Genomic DNA, 24,908 nt, shown 5'->3' on the forward strand with positions numbered 1-24,908 from the left:
TTCTTTGCCACTCTGCTTATGATTTATGTTGTCCATTCAGTACACCAATCAGAGATACCATAAATTTAATTTTTTTGAGTTCACTTGCATTTTATTTCCCTTTTTGTGGAGTGTGTTATCACTTGAGGAATACAAACACAACAGTACAATACCACATATCCTTCTCTATTACAGTTAACAGATTTGTTACACATCAATGTGTATCATTTGCTACTGGGAGAACCAAAAGAGAGACTCCACATGAGATCACTTAGAAGTTATGAATCAACTAGAGGTTTGTATGCATGTTTCTTCTTGTCTTTTGTACTAGCCTGTGAACATTTCTCAAATATTGCTAAGTTATGAGCCACAATTAATTGATGATAGTTTATTAATATTCATTACATTAGAGTGACATGAACTTTATCACCCAAGATTTACACTTTCGTCAGTATGTTATGTGATGGCACTACACGGAAAGTGGTGTTATAAAAAAAAAAATCATTCATATACCTCTGATGTATTACTACGATGATACATTATCGTATAGTTTGTAGAAATACGAGAGTTGGAACTTAAATAGTGACAACTATTTCTTCACAACTGATAAAAAAGAGTTACACGTTTGCACCTATTACTGTCCTTCAAAGTAGTCACCAGCATTGTGTAGAACCCACTGCCAGCAATGTGGAAGGCGTAGTATACCGTTACCAGAGCCTGTTCTGTTGATGGTGCGAATGGAACGGTCTAAAGTTATGGTGATTCTCGTGTACGACTGTGATGGTGTTATCCTAACGCATTACGTTCCTCCATGGCAGACTGTCAATGCACAGTATTACCATTCGGTTTTGGAGCATCACCTGTGACCAGCTTTGTGAAAAAAGCGGCGACACTTTCTGCGCAACCCACCCATCATTTTGCACGACAATGCACGGGCGCATACAGCGCAAGCTGTGGCTGCTCTGTTCGGTCAATCGGACTGCAAAGTACTGCACCATTCATCATACTCCCCGGACTTAAGTCCCTGTGGCTTTGATTTGATTCCGAAGATGAAGGAACTACTTTGTGGCATTCACTTCAGAACTGTTCCAGAGATTTGACAGGTAGCAGACCACTCCATTTGCACCATCAAAGGAACAGGCTCTGCTAACGGTACACTACACCTTCCACATCACTGGCAATGGGTTCTACATAACGTTGGTGACTACTCTGAAGGACAGTAACAGGTGCAAACATGTAACTCTTTTGTATCGATTGTGAATAAATAGTTGCCACTATTTAAGTTCCAACCCTCGTATTATTCTCTTTATGTTTTATGAGTATTTAGTGGCCTTTGCATTTATTTTGTCTTGGAACACATTATTTCAAGTTTTTCACTTTGCTCTTAGATGTAAGTTTAATATTTGGTAGGAACCTAATGTTTAGATTTTATGGATAAGATGTTTATTTCTGCTTTACTCCCTCCACGGTAAATTGGGACTAGTTCACACATTTTTTCAGTGGTACAGTTTTTTCACGCTACTGAGGTGGTGAGACCACCATTGCTTGTTCTGCAGATATCTGTGGGCGGTGGTCTCTGACACTACCCTGGTATTTTTGTCCTCCCCCATCTATTTCTTACCCTCCTGCTGTGTCACTGAATCTATCCAGCATTTCTTCTTCTGACAAAGAAGGGCAGTACTCTCTAAACCCTTCCAGCAGTGACGACTTTTTTGTCTCTCCTCTTACATCCAATGTTATTGAGGCGTCACACCTCTCTTGTTGCAGGTCCAACTAGCACATACATGAGCATATATTCAGTGAGTGACACCATGACTGGTTGCCTGCAGAAGAGAGGTCAAACTATGCCTAGACTACATATGTATATGGCAAAGAATGACTTTGATGTATCACCTAGCAAGTATTCGATTCTGCTCTTCCTCTCACGGAGATGTATAAGGTTGGGCCATACAAATTACCAGTCAAGACAGTAGTCAAATTAAAGCTGCTTCTTGATACTTTGTAAGTACGCTGTCTCAGGATAGTGTGTGTCATCTTTAAGTGTCTGGCAGCTTAGTTTCTTTCGTATCTCTGTGAGATTTGGTTCTCAGTCAAATGCTTTTCACAAATCGATAAATACTGCATCTACCTACCGTCTTGATCCACTGCTTTCACAATATCAAGTGTGAAAGGTGCCAGTTGAATTCCACACGATTAAGGACCAGAAAAATTCACATTTTGTGATAAATGCGAGATAGATGCGAATTCTGCCTCAAAATTAAAAATGTGAAGTTACCTAACAGACACTTTTGCATAGCGAATAGTAAACAGAGGAAGTATTTTATCACATATAGTTTGCAATACCTTTATTTTTGGCTTATTAATATCGAAAGCGTAACCAAATTTCAGTTACTGGTATTGAACATCACCTGGAAAAGCTCAATTTGGAAAGATAATGTGTGTCAGAACCTGCTTGCAAAATAATAAGTGCACAAATGCAATGTATCAATTTGCTCGATGCTTTGGTGCCATGCCAATTGTGGGTGGTTGAGTGATTTGTTTAAGATAAATGTCGCATAATGCAACATGAAATGTAATACTCAGCCGTGGGACCTAGCATTTTATAACAAATAAAAGCATATGTATTTTTCATAGCTTAAGTTCTACAGTTGGTATAAAGTAGACTCATTTAACATGGCAAATTAGATGGCAGGTATTTCAAATGGTGTTTGCACTGAATACTGTTAAGAGGTTGGAGGTGAACTACGTTGTTAACAATATTCTGCCAACCTTCACAATAGCCATTCCTGAATGCTTTGTGTTATGCATTGCTCATTGTTTTCTTTTCATATTTTGAAATGAATGAAGCAACTGATCTTGGTCCATCACAAATTTCAATTATGACCCTTAAAACACCAGAAGAGATTGGTGATCCCTGTGACAATGCGTCAGTTATGCTTTTGCAGAACGTAGGTATAGGCTGCTACCCTGCAAGAGGGAGGCACCACTCCTTTCCCCTTGGGTAGTCAAAATTCTAGTCTGCTTATGATTGCAGCCAGCTACAACTATTAAATAGTGTCCACCCTCCATACTAGAGTGACTAGAAAACAAAATTTTTCACATTTTCCAAATGCGCCAAAATTCTTCCTCTACCATTCAAATAGAGTTACTTTCAGTTCTACTTCCACACTAAATGCCTTGTCAGTTCTAATGGTTGCTTTGTCAAGCATGGGTCCACCTATGAATGCTCACGGAAGGCAGAAATTAATATTCCGCAGATTTTGTAGGCATTAAATTGGGCAGGAAAAGACAAAGAATGTTGAGGAACACCTTAAATCACAAACACATTCAGTTCACTGGTAGGAAAATGCCACTGCTCTTCAACAGAACTATCATATACTGAAATCTTAAATACAACCATACGAAGAAAATAAAGGATATTTCGGAAAAAAATAAAAACGACATGTTGAAGTTTGTGCAAAAGCAAACATTTCAGCCAAAAAGTTCCCCATCAGCACTTTCTTTTAACAGTCAATTTCAAAGAACTAAGGCTTTGTTTGTCTTCACTCATGTAGCATGACAACCTTTATATTTGTGCATCTAATCATTCATAAACAATAAACATAAAAACAGATGCAAATTTCACAAAAAATCTAAGTGAATTTTGCAAAAAAGATGCAAGATGAACCTTGCACATAACGTTTTTGGAATCCATGCTGGTTAGTACGGAGATCATGCTGTTTGAAATACCTCATTATGTTTGATCAGACAGTACTTTTGTGGATCATGTGTTCCACCTTTCTTGCAGACAGGTGTGACCTGTGCTTTCTTCGACTACTGCCACAATATTTTATTCTACAGCAGGTTATAGTTAAGAGAGCTGCTAACTTAGCCACAAATCCAGTAGAGAATCTGATACAGATTCCATCAGACTCTGGTGTTTTGTTCAATTTTAGTCATTTTGGCTGTTTCTCAACACCGCTGCTAACAATATTTGTATCATTCATCTTTAAGGTGTTGTGAGAATTAAATTAGGGCTGTACAACTGGATTTTAATTTGTAAACGAACATTTGAAAATGGAAATCAGTGTTTTTGCTTTTGCTTTGCTGCCCTCAAGTTCATCCTTGTCTTGTTTATGAATGTCAAGACACTAACTTTGTAACATTAACAGCCTTCACATACTACCAAATTTCTTTTTGTTTTGCAACAGACCCTTCAATAATACTCTGCTATGGGGTGGCTGTTGAAGGCTTCATGCAAAACTCCTCTTGACAGTCAAGCGTCTTACATCAGCATCTTCCTATATCTAAGACTTGTGATTTGTAACAATATTATGGAAAGGAAAGTTGCTGATCAATATACGGCAGAGATGCTGAATCGCAGATAGGTACAACAAAAAGACTGTCACAAATAAAGCTTTCGGCCAGTAAGACCTTTATCAGAAATAGACGACAGACACATACACACTCATGCAAACGCAACTCACGCACACGACTGCTGTCTCAGGCAACCAAAGCCACAGTGGTTGAAGTGTGGCTTCAGCTGCCTGAGACTACAGTCGTGTGTGTGTGTGTGTGTGTGTGTGTGTGTGTGTGTGTGTGTGTGTTATCTATTTTTGATGAAGGCCTTACTGACCAAAAGCTTTATTTATGACAGTCTTTTTGTTGTACCTATCTGCACCTCAGCACCTCCGCTATGTGGTGAGTAGTCACTTTCCTTTTCATAATTTTGGACTTGTGATTTGTTTTAATCTGTTACTCAACACCGCTGCTAACAATATTTGTATCATTCATCTTTAAGGTTAATTTACAGTGACTGTATACCACTGAGTGTCCCTCCAATCATGAACTGTTATACTAAGTACACATCTATCACGTGCATGGTCAACTATTTTTCTGAACCACAGTTCTTTAACAAGCTCCACTGCAGGGATAAATAAATCTACAGGGTGTTTCAGCACAGTGATTACAGACTTTCAGGAGAGACAGATTGCACCTAGACAATGGTAAAAGACATATCAATGAATGGTCAGAAATGTTTTCGGGGCACAGCAGTGACAACACAAAACACAAGAAAGGAAGGACAGTGAGAAAACATGCTACTGGACAACGCACACATACCTGCTGTGATGTGTTCTGTTACATGGTTTCAGCAGGATGGGGGCTCCATCACATCAGGGCCTTAATGTGCATTGAAACCTGAATGCAACGTATTGTCAACAATGGATCGGCCTGGGTGGTCTGGTACATTGTCCAGTGACATCCTCACTCACCTCAAATACTTCCTCTGAGAATATGTCAAGACAATGGCATACGAAAGAAGTATTCTAGTGCGGACCACAAGTAACAAGTTGTCATCCATGCATGGACACTGCCAATATATGGTTAACTTTACCTCCAAGTTGCTAAAAATGTTGTGCACCATACCACTAATAGGTACAAAGACAGCTACCAGGATGTCTCCCTACGGCATCAGCTTCTCTGAATTATGTAGGTGGTGAGATATCTACCTTCAGCATACACTTTGTTCTTATAATTACCAAGGCCTCTACCTCAAATAATCACCTTAATCACATTTCCCCCTCTCATGTCATTTTCCACACCACTTCGCTACCCAATCCTTGGACCTCCCTCCCCTTACTTGATCTGCCCACCCACCTTTGTTTCATAAATGTCACCTCTTGATTTCTCAATTTTCTACTTCCATCTATCCTTCCTTCTATCACAGCACCCAAAACCTCCTCATCTCCTGATTGTCTAGTAGACCTTGCCCTTTCCAAGTATCTTTCTTCTCATCGCTCTTGTCAGCCTGGTGGCAACTGTACGTAAACAGTGAACATTGCCAGAGCCTTGGCAATTGGTGTGTGTGTGTGTGTGTGTGTGTGTGTGTGTGTGTGTGTGTGTGAGTGAGTGAGTGAGAGAGAGAGAGAGAGAGAGAGAGAGAGAGAGAGAGAGAGCACGCTCTGAGCTATTAGATATTTTTACATGCCACACACCATCTAGATAGAAGTTAATGGTTGCCTTTCTCATTTTTGTTTATTGTTTCCATCCCAGAACCTTTGCTATCACAATAAATTCAATACTTACATGCATTAACTGGCGATTCATATCTTAATCGATATGTTGGTTCTCGAGCAGCAGACGGCGTTCTCGATGCATTGCGAGGATCCAAATGAGCCATCTTCCATTGCCTCAGTTTTTCACGTTCTCTTACATTCTGCAGGAACACTTTTCCAATGCCAGTTGCTATTTTACTCAACTCCTGTTCTTCTTTCTGTGTAGTAGAACAAACAAGTCCAATTTAAAGCACTGTAATTAAAATTGGTGCTTGTGTGTGTGTGTGTGTGTGTGTGTGTGTGTGTGTGTGTGTGTGTGGAGGGGGAGGGGGGGGGGGTTGCACCTGTGCACATGCCAAATGGCATATTTTTTCCTGACAGTTCGAAATTTGCTGTGAGGGGCAAAGAAATTTCCAGTTGTCGTGTATAATGTCAGGGGATGGAGAAATGTGTGACAGTAAAATTACAAACATTTGAAATGCTTTAGTACAGAATATCTATAATGTTAAATGAAGTTTCCCCCGGCACTTGATAAAGCAATAAGCATAGTGACAATCACAAAATGTGAAGAAAGCTCTTCTTGATTATGAGCAACAATTTTTATCACCACAGGTTAAGAACCCAGAAACTGTTTTGCTGATCATCCTTACCAGGGCTTACAAGGGGACCACTCTGAAATCAAATTTTTGTAATTTTTTATATTTTGGTATGTGAAGTTCAGGATTCAAATGCCAATCTACTATAGTACGTTGGTGCAACTCTCAAAAATTCTTGAGAAAATCAACGTAGAAGTTTTGTGAGGAACTTTAGTTCACTAAAACTATGAAAATTTTCACAACAGGCTGCATGGCCAACTTGATGGCATCGACGAAGGTAACATGTAATCAATGGATCACTGGTTGAATCTAGCTTTCTTGTCCTGTTTTTGTTTCAGTTTAAATTCCTACATTATTTAAATATAAAATCATAAAACAATATCAGAGAAGGAAAGTTTCTACTCACCATATAGCGGAGATGCTGAGTTGCGATAGGCACAACAAAAAGATTCATACAATTATAGCTTTCGGCCATTAAGGCCTTTGTCAGCAGTAGACACACACACACACACACACACACACACACACACACACACACACAAACGAAACTTGCAACATGTGTGTGTGTGTGTGTGTGTGTGTGTGTGTGTGTGTGTGTGTGTGTGTGTATACTGCTGACAAAGGCCTTAATGGCCAAAAGCTATAACTGTGTGAATCTTTCTGTTGTGCCTATCACGACTCAGCATCTCCGCTATATGGTGAGTAGCAACTTTCCTTCTCTAGTATTGTTATATTCCATCCTGGATTTTCCATTGTTTAAAATTCATAAAATATACACTAATTAACATATGTCTAATCACTTCTTCTCTTTTTTTTTTTTTTTTTACGAAAAACGAATCTCTTCTTGTTTCTAAGTACCTATCACGTGCAAAATTACAGTTTTTAGAAACAAGATGACCTGCATTTTTCATTAAAAAAAATTATTAGACATGAGTTAATTAGCACAAATTTGACAAATTTTATATTTGAAGAGGTGGGAGATATAGTCATAAGCCACATTCAACTAGTTTTGAGATACAGCGACTTTAAAGTTTCAAGTATAAAAATGTTGGAGACCAAATAGACACTTCCTTTTTGCTTTTAATTATACTTTAATACACTGCAAACCTTGTGTAAAATAGACGATCTTCTTCCTGTTGAGCAATATTAATTTGAGTCATTTTAATTATGATGTCATCGAAAATGGCTTATGACTGTGTCTCCCTGAAAACAATTTAGAACACAAAATATGTTTTAAAGGTTTTGTTCTGAAAATTACATAACAACTAGTAGTTTTTAACCATTTTTGCACTTTCACATACACACACACATACATATCAGATAAGCCAGCCTAATAATTTGTTTTACATTGTAAATGTGAAATAAAGGAATTTCTTCTATATCATCATCGTTCACATTATTTCCAGAACATGACCGAAAGACAGTATGTCATCAATCTTTTTCTGATTAATTTGAATTGGCTTTCTGTATTTTATTGGCAGCTGAAATATATCTGGTTCAGCAGGTCTTCCTTTCCTCTTGCTACATAGATCCACTGACATGAAGTTTCCTATTCTGAGTAGCAGTGCTTCACACTTGGGAGTGTGAAGGGCTCTTTACACTCCAACCGAATGGGATCTCCAGATATGAATAGAGTGGGTATCGAGATTAATGATCAATCACCCAAGCTTCTGAAGTCTTGTATGTGAATTTTCATCACAACGAAATTTTTTGGACAACTTCTGCCCATCATCTGGCATGTATACTATTGGACATCTGTTTCTTGCGTAAATTTCAATGCGACCAAAATCACGATCGCGAGGAAGTCTAGCTTGACCTACCATGGGGAAATAATGCTGCACAGATTCAAATCTTTTGATGGTAATGAGAGTCCTTTCCAGGACAATAAAAAGCCAATTCTTTGCCTGGCCCTTACAGTTATCTGTGATTATGTGGAGATTTTAGGTTTGAGTGTTAGTTATCTCCAAGTATTTTGATAGAGAGTTCCCGACTTCATCTGAACCATTTCCTCAGTCCTTCTCACTCCACTGAAACACGTACTCTCATTTGACCCACAATCGTGGATAGCGTAGTTTCACACCCATATTTTTCTCTTGTAGAATGCCGGGACAACTGCTAGTTTTGGTGTGGGAAACGTTTGTTGCATGACCATTGCTACTACATGGTGCTCTTCACATTCTCTTTAGCCAGATCCTGGGTTACTTGTTGCTGTTAGAAAGGCATCACATGTTGAACAGGTACCACTGTCATAGAACACATTAGGTAAGTATTAAGGGCATTTTATGTCCCGTAATGAGTGGAAAATATTTTCTTCTTCTCCAAGTAGTTTCACATAGCACTTATTTGAACAACTACAGGGACTTCCCAAAGATGCTGCCTGAACAGTCTTCTTGGTTTTCGAAGACACATACTGCCGACCCATATTACGTCCAGGTTTGGCCTTAATTTTTTTCCACTCATCAATATTACGCTTTCTTTTTCTTGAAGAGCTTGGTTTCTGGGATGACACTTCATTTGCTATACTTATTTCAAGCTGTAATATGAATAGAAAAATAGTCACAGAACTTCCGTGAGATATAGTCACAAGCCACACACATCATTATATGCCACTGAAATGGCAGTGATAATAAAAAGTATTCTTACATGTTTGTAGCCATGAAAACTATATTATTACCGCAATCAGTGGTCACAAATATTAGGCTCTAAAGGTCTAGGGGTAGCGTCTTTGATTCATAATCAAAACGTCTTCGGTCCCGGGTTCGATCCCCGCCACTGCCTAAATTTTGATAAATAATCAGCATTGGCGGCCGAAGACTTCCGGCATAAGAAGTCAGCCTCATTCGGCCAACGGCCTTGTCAAAGAGGGCGGAGGAGCGGATAGAGGTTCAGGGCACTCTCTTGTCCTAGGGGTGGGAAATTGCCCCTAAAGGCGGAAGAATCAGCAATGATCAACGACATGAGGATGCACAAGGCAATGGAAACCATTGCATTAAAGACACGTAACGTGTATCCACAGGACATGTGACCTGTAATTGAAGAAGTGTCATGATGATCTCTCCATTGGCAAAATATTCCGGAATAGTCCCCCATTCGGATCTCTGGGAGGGGACTGCCATAAGAAAAAGATTGAATAATCAATGAAAGCATAACGTTCTACGAGTCGGGGCGTGGAATGTCAGAAGCTTGAACGTGGTAGGGAAACTAGAAAATCTGAAAAGGGAAATGCAAAGGCTCAATCTAGATATAGTAGGGGTCAGTGAAGTGAAGTGGAAGGAAGACAGGATTTCTGGTCAGATGAGTATCGGACAGCAGCAGAAAATGGTATAACAGGTGTAGGATTCGTTATGAATAGGAAGGTAGGGCAGAGGGTGTGTTACTGTGAACAGTTCAGTGACCGGGTTGTTCTAATCAGAATTGACAGCAGACCAACACCGACAACAATAGTTCAGGTATACATGCCGACGTCGCAAGCTGAAGATTATAGTAGTGATGAAGAGTAGGCTGAAGTTCAAGACATTAGTCAGGAAGAATCAATACGCAAAGAAGTGGGATACGGAAGTACTAAGGAATGACGAGATACGTTTGAGGTTCTCTAACGCTATAGATACAGCAATAAGGAATAGCGCAGTAGGCAGTACAGTTGAAGAGGAATGGACATCTCTAAAAATGGCCAGCACAGAAGTTGGGAAGGAAAACATAGGCACAAAGAAGGTAGCTGCGAAGAAACCATGGGTAACAGAAGAAATACTTCAGTTGATTGATGAAAGGAGGAAGTACAAACATGTTCCGTGAAAATCAGGAATACAGAAATACAAGTCCCTGAGGAATGAAATAAATAGGAAGTGCAGGGAAGCTAAGACGAAATGGCTGCAGGAAAAATGTGAAGACATCAAAAAAGATATGATTGTCGGAAGGACAGACTCAGCATATAGGAAAGTCAAAACAATCTTTGGTGACATTAAAAGCAACGGTGGTAACATTAAGAGTGCAACGGGAATTCCACTGATAAATGCAGAGGAGAGAGCAGATAGGTAGAAAGAATACATTGAAAGCCTCTATGAGGGTGAAGATTTGTCTGATGTGATAGAAGAATAAACAGGAGTCGATTTAGGATAGGGGATCCAGTATTACAATCGGAATTTAAAAGAGCTTTGGAGGACTTACGGTCAAATAAGGCAGAAGGGATAGATAACATTCCATCAGAATTTCTAAAATCATTGGGGGAAGTGGCAACAAAACAACTATTCACGTTGGTGTGTAGAATATATGAGTCTGGCGACATACCATCTGACTTTCGGAAAAGCATCATCCACACAATTCCGAAGACGGCAAGAGCTGACAAGTGCGAGAATTATCGCACAATCAGCTTAACAGCTCATGCATCGAAGCTGCTTACAAGAATAATATACAGAAGAATGGAAAAGAAAATTGAGAATGCGCTAGGTGACGATCAGTTTGGCTTTAGGAAAAGTAAAGGGACGAGAGAGGCAATTCTGACGTTACGGCTAATAATGGAAGCAAGGCTAAAGAAAAATCAAGACACTTCCATAGGATTTGTCGACCTGGAAAAAGCGTTTGACAATATAAAATGGTGCAAGCTGTTTGAGATTCTGAAAAAAGTAGGGGTAAGCTATAGGGAGAGACGGGTCATATACAATATGTACAACAACCAAGAGGGAATAATAAGAGTGGACGATCAAGAACGAAGTGCTCATATTAAGAAGGGTGTAAGACAAGGCTGTAGCCTTTCGCCCCTACTCTTCAATCTGTACATCGAGGAAGCAATGATGGAAATAAAAGAAAGGTTCAGGAGTGGAATTAAAATACAAGGTGAAAGGATACGATTCGCTGATGACATTGCTATCCTGAGTGAAAGTGAAGAAGAATTAAATGATCTGCTGAACGGAATTAACAGTCTAATGAGTACACAGTATGGTTTGAGAGTAAATCGGAGAAAGACGAAGGTAATGAGAAGTAGTAGAAATGAGAACAGTGAGAAACTTAACATCAGGATTGATGGTCACGAAGTCAATGAAGTTAAGGAATTCTGCTACCTAGGCAGTAAAATAACCAATGACGCACGGAGCAAGGAGGACATCAAAAGCAGACTCGCTATGGCAAAAAAAGGCATTTCTGGCCAAGAGAAGTCTACTAATATCAAATACCAGCCTTAATTTGAGGAAGAAATTTCTGAGGATGTACGTCTGGAGTACAGCATTGTATGGTAGTGAAACATGGACTGTGGGAAAACCGGAACAGAAGAGAATCGAAGCATTTGAAATGTGGTGCTATAGACGAATGTTGAAAATTAGGTGGACTGATAAGGTAAGGAATGAGGAGGTTCTACGCAGAATCAGAGAGGAAAGGAATATGTGGAAAACACTGATAAGGAGAAGGGTCAGGATGATAGGACATCTGCTAAGACATGAGGGAATGATGTCCATGGTACTAGAGGGAGCTGTAGAGGGCAAAAACTGTAGAGGAAGACGGAGATTGGAATACGTCAAGCAAATAATTGAGGACGTAGGTTGCAAGTGCCACTCTGAGATGAAGAGGTTAGCACAGGAAAGGAATTCGTGGCGGGCCGCATCAAACCAGTCAGTAGACTGATGACCAAAAAAAAAAAATTATCACAAAAGATGATGATCAACTGTAAGAGCGATGTTACGAGAAACAAAGTCTCAAGCCCCTGAACGATGATCAACAGTAAAAAATATTTTTGTATAGTTACTGAAACATCTTCTGAGCTAGTACTGTTGCTTGATGGACACCAAGACTCATCACCATCACTGTTAAAGGGATCAGAATCCTCATTTACATTACTATCACTACCATATACACCTAGAACATGTGAAGCACCTTCAGATGTATGTGAGCATTTGCTCATTTTGATGTGGCTTGTGACTATGTATCTTGTGAAAAAGACACCAGGTGGCGGAGTACAGAACTACACTATGTCATCATCTGCCTCCTGTTGGAGAAAGATGGAACTTCTTCAATCCAAGATGAGGAGGGCATTGTTAAGAATGTCATAGCGTGAATATCTCATGTTTGACAGAAGTGTGGCTTATTGCTATATCTCTCCGACCCCTCCATTTAGATGATGTATGTAATCACATTGCAAAGGAAAGAGAGAAAGAAAGGGGAGAGAGAGAGAGAGAGAGAGAGAGAGAGAGAGAGAGAGAGAGAGAGAACCATGCAGCCCTCCATGAAAATCATCCAATTTTAGTAAATTGAAATTTCTCTGTAAACTTCAAAGTTTATTTTCTCAATAATTTTTGAGAGTTGCATCAACATCCTTCGATACATTGATATTCGAGTTCTCAACTTTACATATAGTAACACAAAAATAACAAATCTGATGGCCGGGTAGTCTCCTCATTATAACAGAATTTCACATAATAATACATGAAACAAAGACAAAACTAATCCCAAGGATATAAACAATTATACATCAGAATTAAGTGCAATACAGTATTAGCTATGCATGAGTTTGATTATCTAAAAAATAAAATTACACAAATGAAGTGACATACAGATTAAGAACAATTTCTCCATTAAAATAAATCTCATGATGCCTGAATGTTCTTGGAATTAAGAAGAGGGTATTGATGTCTTGCACCTTGGACATATATGGTGTGGGTAGGAAACATGAAGGTATTAAAGATGCAAGAACACCTGAACAAACTTATCAGAGCTATTTGAAATATGCCGCTATAGAGAAAGTTTAAAAAATCACGACACAAGGAATAAATGCTGACATACATGGAAAACATTATAAAAGAAATAATTGAAAAATGACTACCACAAGAAGTAGGCAGATAAACATAGCATAAAGAATAGTGGTAACTATTGATGACCAGGGCAGATGAGAACTAAAACTGCAGGTGCCAAGAAAAACTGAAATACAGTGGTCAGGCTAGTTAACAACCTCAACATCTATACTTTGCAAGTGATTTTACAGTGTGTGAAGGAGGATAATTTTCCCACATCATCTGCAAATGGTGTGCAGGAAGATCAACAATTGATAAACCTCTGATTTCACTATAATGGCCACTTTGTGTGATACATGTAAGAGGAAGTAAAAAGATGCTTCACTCTTCTTGGAAGTGCAATAATATCTCTCTCCCTGTGATGCTCTCTCTCTCTCTCTCTCTCTCTCTCGAAGTGTGTACCACTGGCATCTGATGAGTGTCTGCATGATATTTAGTGCTTTGAATAATCTCTATTAATCCTATTTGGTAAGCACCGGAGACAGACAAGCAATATTTAAGAATCTTCCTTAACATTCCACCAACTTGGCTGGCATCTGCTTTTCCTATAGCTGTTTTTAAATAGTCACTCCTAGTTGGATTACTCTGGGTGTATATTCCTACATATTTCACATTTGTTACTGATTCCAGTGATTGTCTGCCAAACACTTAACTGAATAACAACTGCCCTTACTAACACTTTAAGCACAACAGTTACATTTGTTTATGCTAGAGTTTAACTACCAGTCCTCACAAAGAGTATAAGTCCTCTGCCTTTCACTCCAGTTTTCTGGCATTGGAAGTTCCCTGTGTACATCATCATCATGTGCAGAAAGTCTTGCATGACTTCCAGTGTTATCCACAATATAATTTACATGTACTGCGAACAGTAACAGCACTGTAACACACCCTTGAGGTATTCATAAAGTTACTTTCACATAGCATAATTCTCTCAACCACCTTTTTGAAATTGTGTGTTGTGTGGTTTTTCTTACAAGATGCCGAGTGCAATTACAAGTTTGTCCTATATCTCAGAGCTCTAAAACAGTGAAAATACACAAGCATGAAAAGCGTTCCATAATTCTGCAACGGATTGTCATACATAATATAGGCCAATAATTAAGTATAACATTGTTACTCGCCTCACATGGAAGACATGCTATGTTTTACTCCACAGTTTTGTTTGTTTTATTGGGATATACTTTCCCTAGTGCGTGTTGTGACGTACTGTGTATTTTTGAATGTTGAATGCCACCAAAAATGTATTTCATGCTGTAGCATTAGTTGTATTATACATTTTCAGTAGTATTCATTTTTAAAAAATCAGTCACTCCAAATTTCAATGTATATCGACACAAATGAAAGTGTATTTCTGAGAATTTTGAAGTTACAGATGTTATGGGTAACACATTTTTAGTAAATCAGCATTTGTGAATTAGACTTACTATATTATGTATATTACAGCTATCACACAGTGTTCCATTTAGAATTAATTTTGTCACTTTGCAACGGAGTGTGCACAGATGTGACACTTCCTGGCAGATTAAAAGTGTGTGCCAGACTGGTACCCGAACTGGTGACCTTTATCTTTCATAGGCAACTGCTCTACTGACTGCACTCCCCTTGCACAACTCACGACCCAGCCTCACAGCTGTATTTCTGCCAGTACTTCATCTGCTCTTTCCAAACTTCACTGAAGTTCCCCAGCAAAACTTGCATGATTAGCACACCTAGAGGAAATGGTATTGCAGAGACATGGCTTAGCCATAGCCTGGGGGATGTTGCTGTGGATAAGCCATGTAACTGCAATATCCTTTCTTCCATAAGTCCTGGCCCTGCAAGTTTTGTGAGAGAACATTTGTTAAGTTTGGAAGATAGCAGATGAGGTACTGGTGGAAGTAAAGCTGTGAGAGGGTGGGTTTGGAATTGTGGAGATTTGCTTGGGTAGCTCAACTGGCAAAGAAATTGCCCATGAAAGGCAAATGTCCCAGGTTTTAGTCCCTGTCTGGCACACAGTTTTAATCTGGCAAGAAGTGCGACTCTCAGTTTTCGCTTTCAACATGAGTGTATAATGTTTTCATTTATTCTAAATTTTTGCTATTTTTAAGTTTATTAAATGAATCTCCCACCCAATAGTTGCAGAGAATCAAAAACTTTTACCCCAGATTTTTCTGCTGTCATGACATATCTCTCTGTTAGGTGTTTGTTAGGTGATAACCACTTCAGTCCCTGAAGGGAATTCTTAACATATGTAGTGTAACAGATCCAGAAATTAAAAGAGAATTAATCAATAAGATCAGATTACAGTTATTTGTTTACTGCTCTGTAAAAAATTGCACCAGCCACAATGCAGCCCAACTGTGAACACCATTCTTGGGAAGGGATGGGTTAGTTGATGTTTGTAAGCAACTGGGAATATAGAACATACTACTGTCATGTGATTGGAAGTTTGCTGTGAATGTGTGTGTTTTTGGGGATACAGAGAGACATGTACCAGAAATACCAAAACTACCTCAATTACTAGCCTTTCCGGTGGAACTGTCTACTCTACAGGAAGTACTGGAGCCATCACCACTTGTCCAATTATAGTGAATGGCTTGTCAATGGTAGGTATAGGGACCCTATACAGAGATAAGTCAGAATATTACACCAATCTCCTAACCTCAGCTGACAAGTACAAGGTTTTGTCTTCCACTGAAAATCAAACTAAACCAATGAGACACTTCACCTATTAGGAAATCTGATATGTCCTGTGTCACGGGGAGGCAAAAGCAAAAGGATAGAGGTCTACTACTAATCAGCAGTTAAAAGTTTTCCTGAATAATGGCAGTAAGGGATGGGAAGGATCACGATGTGCCTACAGTGAAAAATGAAATGGCAGCAAGGAATGGGAAGGATCACAATGTGCCTACAGTGAGCACACACAAAAGTCTCATTCAAAACACTGAAGAAACTTTTCCAGCACACACTGAAGGGACAGGGTGAAACCCATTGCAGATTGTGACATGCTAGAACAAATGGTGCCTGTTGTCCGATTCTCCATCCAGTCAAAATAACTACTGCTATTGGAGACCTAGAAGTACCTTTATATGATTCTAAGCAACGTGACCCCCCCCCCCCCCCCATTTCCAGTGAGTTATTAAATGCTTGGTCAGCAACTGCTTAAACATCCGCAACAAAGTGCCAGGGTTTGGAGCACTCCTAAAAAAACACTGAAGCTCACATAATACTATGTATAGGAAACTGATTGAAACCTGATGTTGAAGCAGTTATATTTTTCAAGGAAAGGTAAGTGTATATTGAAAGTAAAGGAAAATGGGAAATGGACATGGTGTATCTGTTGCAGTAGGCAACAAACTTAAATCCACTGAGATCGAAACCGATGCTGAATGCAAGATTCTTTGGGCTACACTCAGTATCAGGACTGGGCAGAAACTTTCAACTGCATCTTTCTATCAACCACTGGACTCATTCCCAGATGTAAACTAAAAATTCAGAGAAAACTTAAGTTTACTAGCATGTATTATCCCCTATCATATTGTCAATATTGGAGAAAACTTTAATCATCCAACAATCGATTAGTATAATTTACAGTTCTGTAAGTGGCAGACATGGCAAGACATCCAGGAAAACTACTCTAAATGCCCTCTCTCAAAAATACCAGGGAAGTATCGAGATCCCACTCATAATTAAAATATATTAGATGTAATGTAAACAAATAGCTCTGACTTCTTCCAGGGTGTCCACACTGAAACTGTTGTCAGTGAATATGATGCAGCTAGAACAACAAAGACTACCAAAGTACAAAGAGGAACTACAGCAAATAAAAAGTGTTATACATTATGCAAACTAAATAAAGAGGCAGTAATGTCATATCTCAATGATGAACTTCAGCATTTAGCTGTGGACACGATCATGTGGGAGAACTGTGTTCTTAGTTTAAAAGAATAGCTGACCACGCAGATGATGGAGGCACCCCTCCATTTAAGCATTGAAACCATTATCTACACTTTCTTTCACTAACAGGTGCCTCACCATAGGTCTTACCTAGCATTTTATAAGCCTCAGATGCAGATTTATTCAAGTTACAGCAGAAAATTTAAACTTCCCACAAATGACTAGAACTGGGTTCATAGGATGATATATTTAATCAAGAATGACTTTATGGTGCAATCACAAATTGACTAATATTGTGATGTTGTTATGTTTACAAATGCCTGAGCTTACTGATGAAATTTATGGCCTACCATCTGCACCACCACTTGCCTCTGCTGCCATCTATTGCAAACCTGCAGAAGCAAAGTTATAGACCTAATACCTTTTGGCAACAAATGCTGAGAAAGCTTTTTCCACACAATGGAACGACGTTCAATGAGTAATACTATGAAACAAACAAAGGCACGGACAGGACCAACTGGGAGCAGCGCCAGAGACGGTGTAAATTTCAAACTCAACATCAAAATTATTGTAATATTAAGTGTGCTTCAAGGACTGTGTTTAGTCTTCAGTTTCTAGCAGACATTTAGAAAGAACTATGTATTTGGTCAAGAAAAAATGCAGTGGTAATGTTAAAATATGAAGAAATTCAATATGTCGATATGATTAAAGCTTAATCCAAAAAAAGGTTATTTATAGATCTAAGTTTTTCTTTAGTTAATTGAAATTAATGAATTGTTATGTCTTTCTAATTATGAATTAAGACAAAAAGAGGCATTATTCTTAATATAGTAGCACAAGCACACTAAAATTTGATGATCCTTTTTTTAATCTATAAATAGGGATGTATCCTCTATTATCAAGGCAGGTGAAGGCAGTCTCTTAAGTGACGATTATGAAAAAATTATAAAGAACAGAAGATTTTTTTTTTTAAGTCAATTTGACACAACACAGTTTTGGCTGTGAGGAATATTTCACAAGTTCAATCGTACTGTACCTGTGTGTTCGAACATAAGAAGAAAAAGTGTAACCTTATTATAAAGGCTATAGTATAAAGATTATGTGTATAGTGACTGATGTGTCTACACTGTTGGAACTGTAATATACAGCTTATGTACTGTGCTACTGTCAACTTCTTGTCACAGCCAACAGCCACTTTATGGAATGTCTCTTAGAAGAACTTTGTGTTTTACTGGATCCCTAGCGCTGTCACAAATATATGCACTACAACACTAGTTGGGATTACATTAACATAATTCATATATACATCTGCTAAGTTCTGCTACATGATTTTCCTTGATGGCAATGGTCAGGTGCACTAGGTAACAGCAAGGACTGTTACAACTTTATCATGTTTCAGTTGACACATGATACCCTCCACCTGATTGCATAGACTGGATCCAGTGTGGTTGGGATGGGTTGGCAAATGCAGTGGTGGGAGTGACAGGTCGGACAAAGGTTGTACTCAAATCTCTGCATGAGCATTCCTTATACATCTGTATGCCTATTCGGTATACATCTGTATGCTAGACAGTGCTGGGTGCACTCTCATCATACGAGGCTGGTTTGATAAGCCTGGTAAAACAGCAAGGAGAAATATTTGTTTTGCAATATCTCCCCTTACTTCTAACAGTCTCCTTCAATGGATATACACTTGGTCTAGCGATCCTCCAGCTTTTTCAACCTAATGGAAAAATAGGTTCTATCAAACTCTACAAAATATGCATTGATTGCAACTATCACTGCCTTATCTGATGAAAATTTCTTCCCAGCAAACCAAAGTTTAAAGCTGCGGAATAGGAAGAAATCACTTGGGGCTAACAAGTCTAGCGAATAGCATGAATGAAGAAGAAATCAAAGGCCCAAATTGTGCACTTTCACCATTGTTATCACTGATGCTTGGGATGGTGCATTATCCTGGTGAAAGAGCACTTTTGTTTTTGCATGCCACCCTTGGTCTTTTTCAGGCAATGCAAGTTTCAAATTACCCAAAAATGAAGCATAATAAGGCCCAGTTATCGTTCTGTCTTCTTCCAAGTAATCTATGAGAATTATACCTTGATTTAAAAAACAGTGGCCATCTTGTTACCAATTGACAAAATTATCTTTGTCTTCTTTGGTGTACTTTCACCAGCCTTTGTCCATTGTTCTGACTGCCTTTTTGCTTTGGTTTGTTAATGATGGATCCAAGATTTCATCAACAGTCACTAATTGGCACAGCAAGCTTGTGGATTACAATTAAACGTAACCAAACCTTGTGTTGAAATGTTGTGTTGGATGCACTTTTGATTGACTGTGAGCAATTGCAGCACCCCTCTCATACACAGCTTCTTCACAGCTAATTCTCTGCGCATGATCTTACACACTCACTCATTTGAGATGCCTACAGTTTCAGCAATCTCACGAATTTTTATTTGACAGTCTTGACTTACCATATCTCGGATTTTGTCAATGGTTTCTTACGTGGTGATCTCAACTGGATGGCCGGGACACACTCTGTCTTCAGTGTTTGTCCGGCTGTGTTTAAATTCATGAATCCAAAAGAGAATTGTCTTTTCACGATGGTGCAGAGTCCACATGAACTTCATCCAATTTTCTTTTGATCTGAGCAGCAGTTCAACCCTTCAAATGACAATGTTTAGTAATAGAAAGAAACAATGTTCTCCATTTTCAATTTCAGTCATCAAACTGAACAATTCAGACCGTTGACAACAATGAACTGTACACACTGTACACTGTTGTCTTTTGGAAATTTACGACTTATCAAACCATTCTCATATTGTTGTTAACACAGGATTTTATGCTGAACTAAGTTTGTAACTTTCGTCCTTATTGACACTATTCTGATGGACCTATGTTTTTATAGATTCCTTTATAATGTTGTCCCAACAGCCTGTTGCTTGACGAAGCAACTTTTTATTCTCAAAATCAAAAGTGTGATGTTTGTTTATGCTACGCTTTGTGTCCCTGCGCCTGATCATATAACTTCATGTGCTCCTTGCATAGCTTCTACATACAGCACTACAAGTGCCTGATATATTGGCTGGCACATTTACAAGAGATGCTGTATATTTCTGGTATATTAAGTTTTGGTGCATCTTGTTACAGAGCCAAGGAATTCTTTCATCTTAGGAGTTGGTCAGAAGATTGTGTTAGTGCTGCTTTTTCCAAGCAGCTGAATATTTTCTTTTCTTTAATGTCCTTCTCGTCTGTTCTTCTCTGTACTGTTCCTTTGCAGAACACTTCCCTTTGGAGTTGTAGCTCAGCTGGGAAGCTCTTTCACTGATGATGCAAGCCCAACGTACCAAGGTATTAGCATAGTCTGCCACTGTGCCGAGTGGTGGCAGCTTGCAGGCAGGTATAGGTTTGTGCAGGTCATCTTACTACAAGGGAAGTCCCAAAAGTATGGTCTCCTATATTTTGCGAAGGTCAAAGCTGTAGCTGAGTCCAATCTTTTCTCTGTCAATTTTACAATAGCGCCATAGAGGCGTTCATCTCCTTGTTCATCATCTGAGCTTTTGACAATCTGTAAAATTTGCCAAGGTCTTCTGTGACAGCACACTGTCACTGTACCTTGCTGCTGGCATCATGAAGAATGTGCCCCCAGGCCCCAAACAAATTATTTTCTTTATTTAAATTTTATGCGTTTCCCATCATCTGATGCAACTGGTTCATGCCAGAGTAGGCCAAAGCATTGTCAGCAAAGCCACCTTGCAAATCAAATCCCTTTGAAGGGATTGACTTGTGAGACTGAGGGTTCTTGAAGCCACAACCAAAGAATATTGCTCTCCTCTATTCTGAGCTATTGCCTAGAGTAGACACCAAATGGCTTAGTTCCCTCAAGCTTTCGACCTTGGCGGCCAGAGACTGTGGTGTGTGTGTGTGTGTGTGTGTGTGTGTGTGTGTGTGTGTGTGTGTGTGTGATCTAGTTCTGATGAAGGCCTTTTTGGCCAAAAGCTTACTTGTTTGACAGTCTTTTTTGTCATGCCTATCTGTGACTCGGCATCTCAGCTATACGGTGAGTAGCAATCTACCCTTTTCATAATATTGTCATTTCTTCATCACTGGATTTTCCACTGTTTGATCTATACTTGTGATATATATTCCTATCTCCAAGTAGGCAGTATGAAGACATGAGGACAGTGGCAGATGGTAGGAAGCAACAGGTTGTAGCAAAGCATCCAATAGGATCAAAATGCAAGGAATAAGAAGATAACAAAATGTTTCACTAATAACAATGTGTTACTCAAAGTAATTTTGAAAAATAGAGCAAGCAAAAGTTAATTGCAGAGCTATAATATGACTGAATACAAGGAAAATATGACCAGTAGTACCTTCAATTTAGGGTTTTCAGATTTCTTCTCACCATCATCCTTTTCTTTTCCGTCAACTTCATCTTCTTCATCAGATACAGGTACACCTTTATATGTGTCTGACCATCGTCGTCTTCGTTCTAAGGAGACAAACAAACCAGAAACACATGAAAGACAGAAAGGTGTGTATTGACACTTCTAGCAAACAAAAAATTCTTGTTTCATATAGTGACAAAATCAAGAATAATAAAAGTAGCAGAAGTAAAAGAGAAAGAACAGAACAGCGCTTATCTTTAAGAGGAAGTGTAGACTGTGGTCAACACACACGATTTTGGGACGACTGTTGCTACACTGTTACCATTTAATATTCCCCACTCTCGTTGCCTGACTGGCAGTCTTCGTTGAAGTGGGTTTGAGGAAAATTCCAACTTCCAGAGGTGTATGCACGTCAAAGAAGTACTAGCCATTATTTTTGTTTTGGAGAGGAATATATTGGTGGTAAGGGAGGCATAGGAAAGAGGATAACACACACTTAAAAAACAACAATAGGAAGAAGTGCAGGATAAGACAATGTAAAACAAGTACTGGAAAGTTTTTGCAGTCTTGACAATAAGGAAAAGGCAAGTTAACGTTTAATGTTTCTTCAATATTTTCAGTCAGAAGACGTTCTCATTTTGGGTACAGGTGGGGAAGGTAATTGACCAAGGCCTTAATGAAGGGACCTATATGGCACCTGCCTGAACTGCTTCAGAGAAATTCTATATCAGGACACCCAGACGTGGATTTTAAGATTTCTCCTTACAATAGTGAATCTGTCATCTTGTATACAGTATCAACTTTTCCCTTCTTGCTTGTACATGTGGTGCAAGTTAAGATCTGAGAGGACCAGAATTTCAGAAGTTGTTAACACCCTAATAAGGAATGCAGTTACATTGTTCAAGACTACACACATACTAGTTTACATGAGGATTGCTTCTTTGTGCTCAATTAGTCACAGTCTAGGGTATGTCAGGAAGATGATGAGACAATGCAGAGGCAACTTACTTATGGCTCAAGTAATGAGCATATTTCACACTTATAAAAGCCTTGGTAAGCTTGGTGAGCACTGTTTATTTTTTACTGAAGAATTTTTCTGCTCTGTACATATTTTTGCTAATTAGACTCCCTTCAAACAAGTTATCTTTTACTCTGCCCCTGATCCCCTTGCTCTTCTATTTTCTCAAACACGCTTCCCATCACCGTACCAGGTGCCTGCCATTTCAATACCTCCTCTCTAACCTGTAGAAGCAAAAGTAACACAAATACTTACCATAATTGCCCAGACACCCTGCTCCAATTACAACATTCTTACTGGATCTCTCATTGATTTCAGGATCCTCTAATTCTACAACTCTTCATAACTTTTCTTTGATTCTATCCATTTCGAGCCCCTTCACCAATAAACACTGAAGAGCCAAAAAAACTGGCACACCTGCCAAATATTGTGTACGAGCCCCATGAGCATGCATTCTGAACAGCATGTTTTAAGGCATTCCAGGTGTACTCAATAGTGTTCATGTCTGGGAATTTTGATGGCCAACGGAATTGTTTAAACTCAGAGGAGTGTTAGTGTAGCCACTCTGCAGCAATTCTGGACATGTGGGGTGTCGCGTTGTCTTGTTGGACTTGCCCAAGTCTGTCAGAATGGCCATGAATGGACACAGGTGATCAGACAGGATGCTTACATACGTCACACCTGAGAGAGTTGTATCTAAATGTATCAGGGGTCCTATATCACTCCAGCTGCAAACGCCCCACACCATTACAGAGCCTCCACCGCCTTGAACAGTCTCCTGCTGACATGCATGGTCCATGGATCCATGAGGTTGTCTCCATACCCGTACACGTCCATCCGCTCGGTACAACTTGAAATGATACTTGTCCGTCCAGCAAACATATTTCCAGTCTCCAGTCATCAACAAGCTGATGTCGGTGTTGACAGACCCAGGAGAGGTGTAAAGCTTTGTGTCGTGCAGTCATCAAGGGTACACTAGTGGGCCTTCGGTTCTGAATGCCCATATCAATGACATTTCATTGAATGGTTCGCACACTGATACTTACTGATGGCCCAGCATTGAAGTCTGCAGCAATTTGTGGAAGGGTTGCACTAGTCATGTTGAACGATTCACTTCAGTTGTCATTGGTGCTGTTCTTGCAGGATCTTTTTCCAGCTGTAGCTATGTCAGAGATTTGATATTTTACCAGATTCCTGATATTCATGGTTCACTCGTGAAATGGCTTCATCGCTACATCAAAGGTGCTGTGTCCCATCGCTTGTGCGCCGACTACAACACCACGTTCAAACTGCCATTGTAGCAGCTGTTCCAGACGCTTGTTGTCTTATATAAACGTTGCCAAGTGCAGTGTCATATTCTGCCTGTTTACATATCTCTGTATGTGAATATGCATGCCTATACCAGTTTCTTTGGCACTTTAGGGTATTTGCTCATTGCCTTTTTCACTTTCTCACTCCTGCTTATGACGTTTCCAATGGTTTTGATCACATTCTAGTGCTGCTCCCCCACTTTCCATTCTTCTGTTCCATTCTCTCTCCCACTTCCCATAGTGAAGACCACCGCTCGAACCACACGTTAGTTAGAATCATGCTGGGTGGGAGGTGGGGGGGAGAGGGGGGATGTTCACAGCTGTGTCCCTCTAATCCTGGGGTCTAAACGTTCCTTGAAACAGATAGTGGTCAGCACACACAGGCAGTCGCCACACACTCTATGATGCATGGTGTGGCATCATCCCATTCAGACAGCAGGGGCCATCTGAGTTAGACTGCCCTTGCCTATGGCAGGCAGCTAGTAGGTTGTGATTTTCTACAGAGATGGTGGTAGGCAACCGCTGGCAAAATGGCAGAAGAAATGAAAGACTGATTGACTTGGTGCTTGTAAATGTACGAGGTCTGTTCAAAGAATTCTGTAACTTTGTCCACAAAATTTTTTCTATGCTTACCTTTTACTCATTTTGTATGGTCTCCTTCAAAATATTCTCCTCCACAATCGATACACCACTCCAAATGCCACTTCCATTTCCATCACAGTGATTTTGTTTTTTGTGCATTAGTCACGCACCACCAGGGATGAATGTGTGGGTGCGTTATCGTGATGCAAGAGCCATGAATTGTCTCGCCACATTTCAGGCCTTTCCTTTTCACATTTTCTTGCAAGTGGAGCAACATGTCCTGATAGTACCATCAATTAACAGTTTGCCCTTAAGGCATGAATTCATGACAATGTTCCTGACACGAGTGTC

At 39.5% G+C, this 24,908-nt stretch overlaps 1 protein-coding gene across 6 annotated transcripts in view; it reads right to left on the bottom strand.

The window, feature by feature from the left end:
• The window catches only part of LOC126251682 (actin-binding LIM protein 2), a 359,496-nt gene that overhangs the window by 46,999 nt on the left and 287,589 nt on the right, over positions 1–24,908 (bottom strand). For all 6 annotated transcript variants that reach the window (XM_049952267.1, XM_049952266.1, XM_049952265.1 and 3 more), the window contains 2 exons: positions 21,633–21,751; positions 6,046–6,232 (listed from right to left, as the gene is read on the bottom strand). In XM_049952267.1, coding sequence (XP_049808224.1) covers positions 6,046–6,232; positions 21,633–21,751 — 306 coding nt within the window. The remainder of the gene's footprint in view (positions 1–6,045; positions 6,233–21,632; positions 21,752–24,908) is intronic.

The sequence above is a fragment of the Schistocerca nitens genome, chromosome 4 (assembly GCF_023898315.1).
Source record: "Schistocerca nitens isolate TAMUIC-IGC-003100 chromosome 4, iqSchNite1.1, whole genome shotgun sequence".
Classification (NCBI taxonomy): Eukaryota; Metazoa; Arthropoda; class Insecta; order Orthoptera; family Acrididae; genus Schistocerca; species Schistocerca nitens.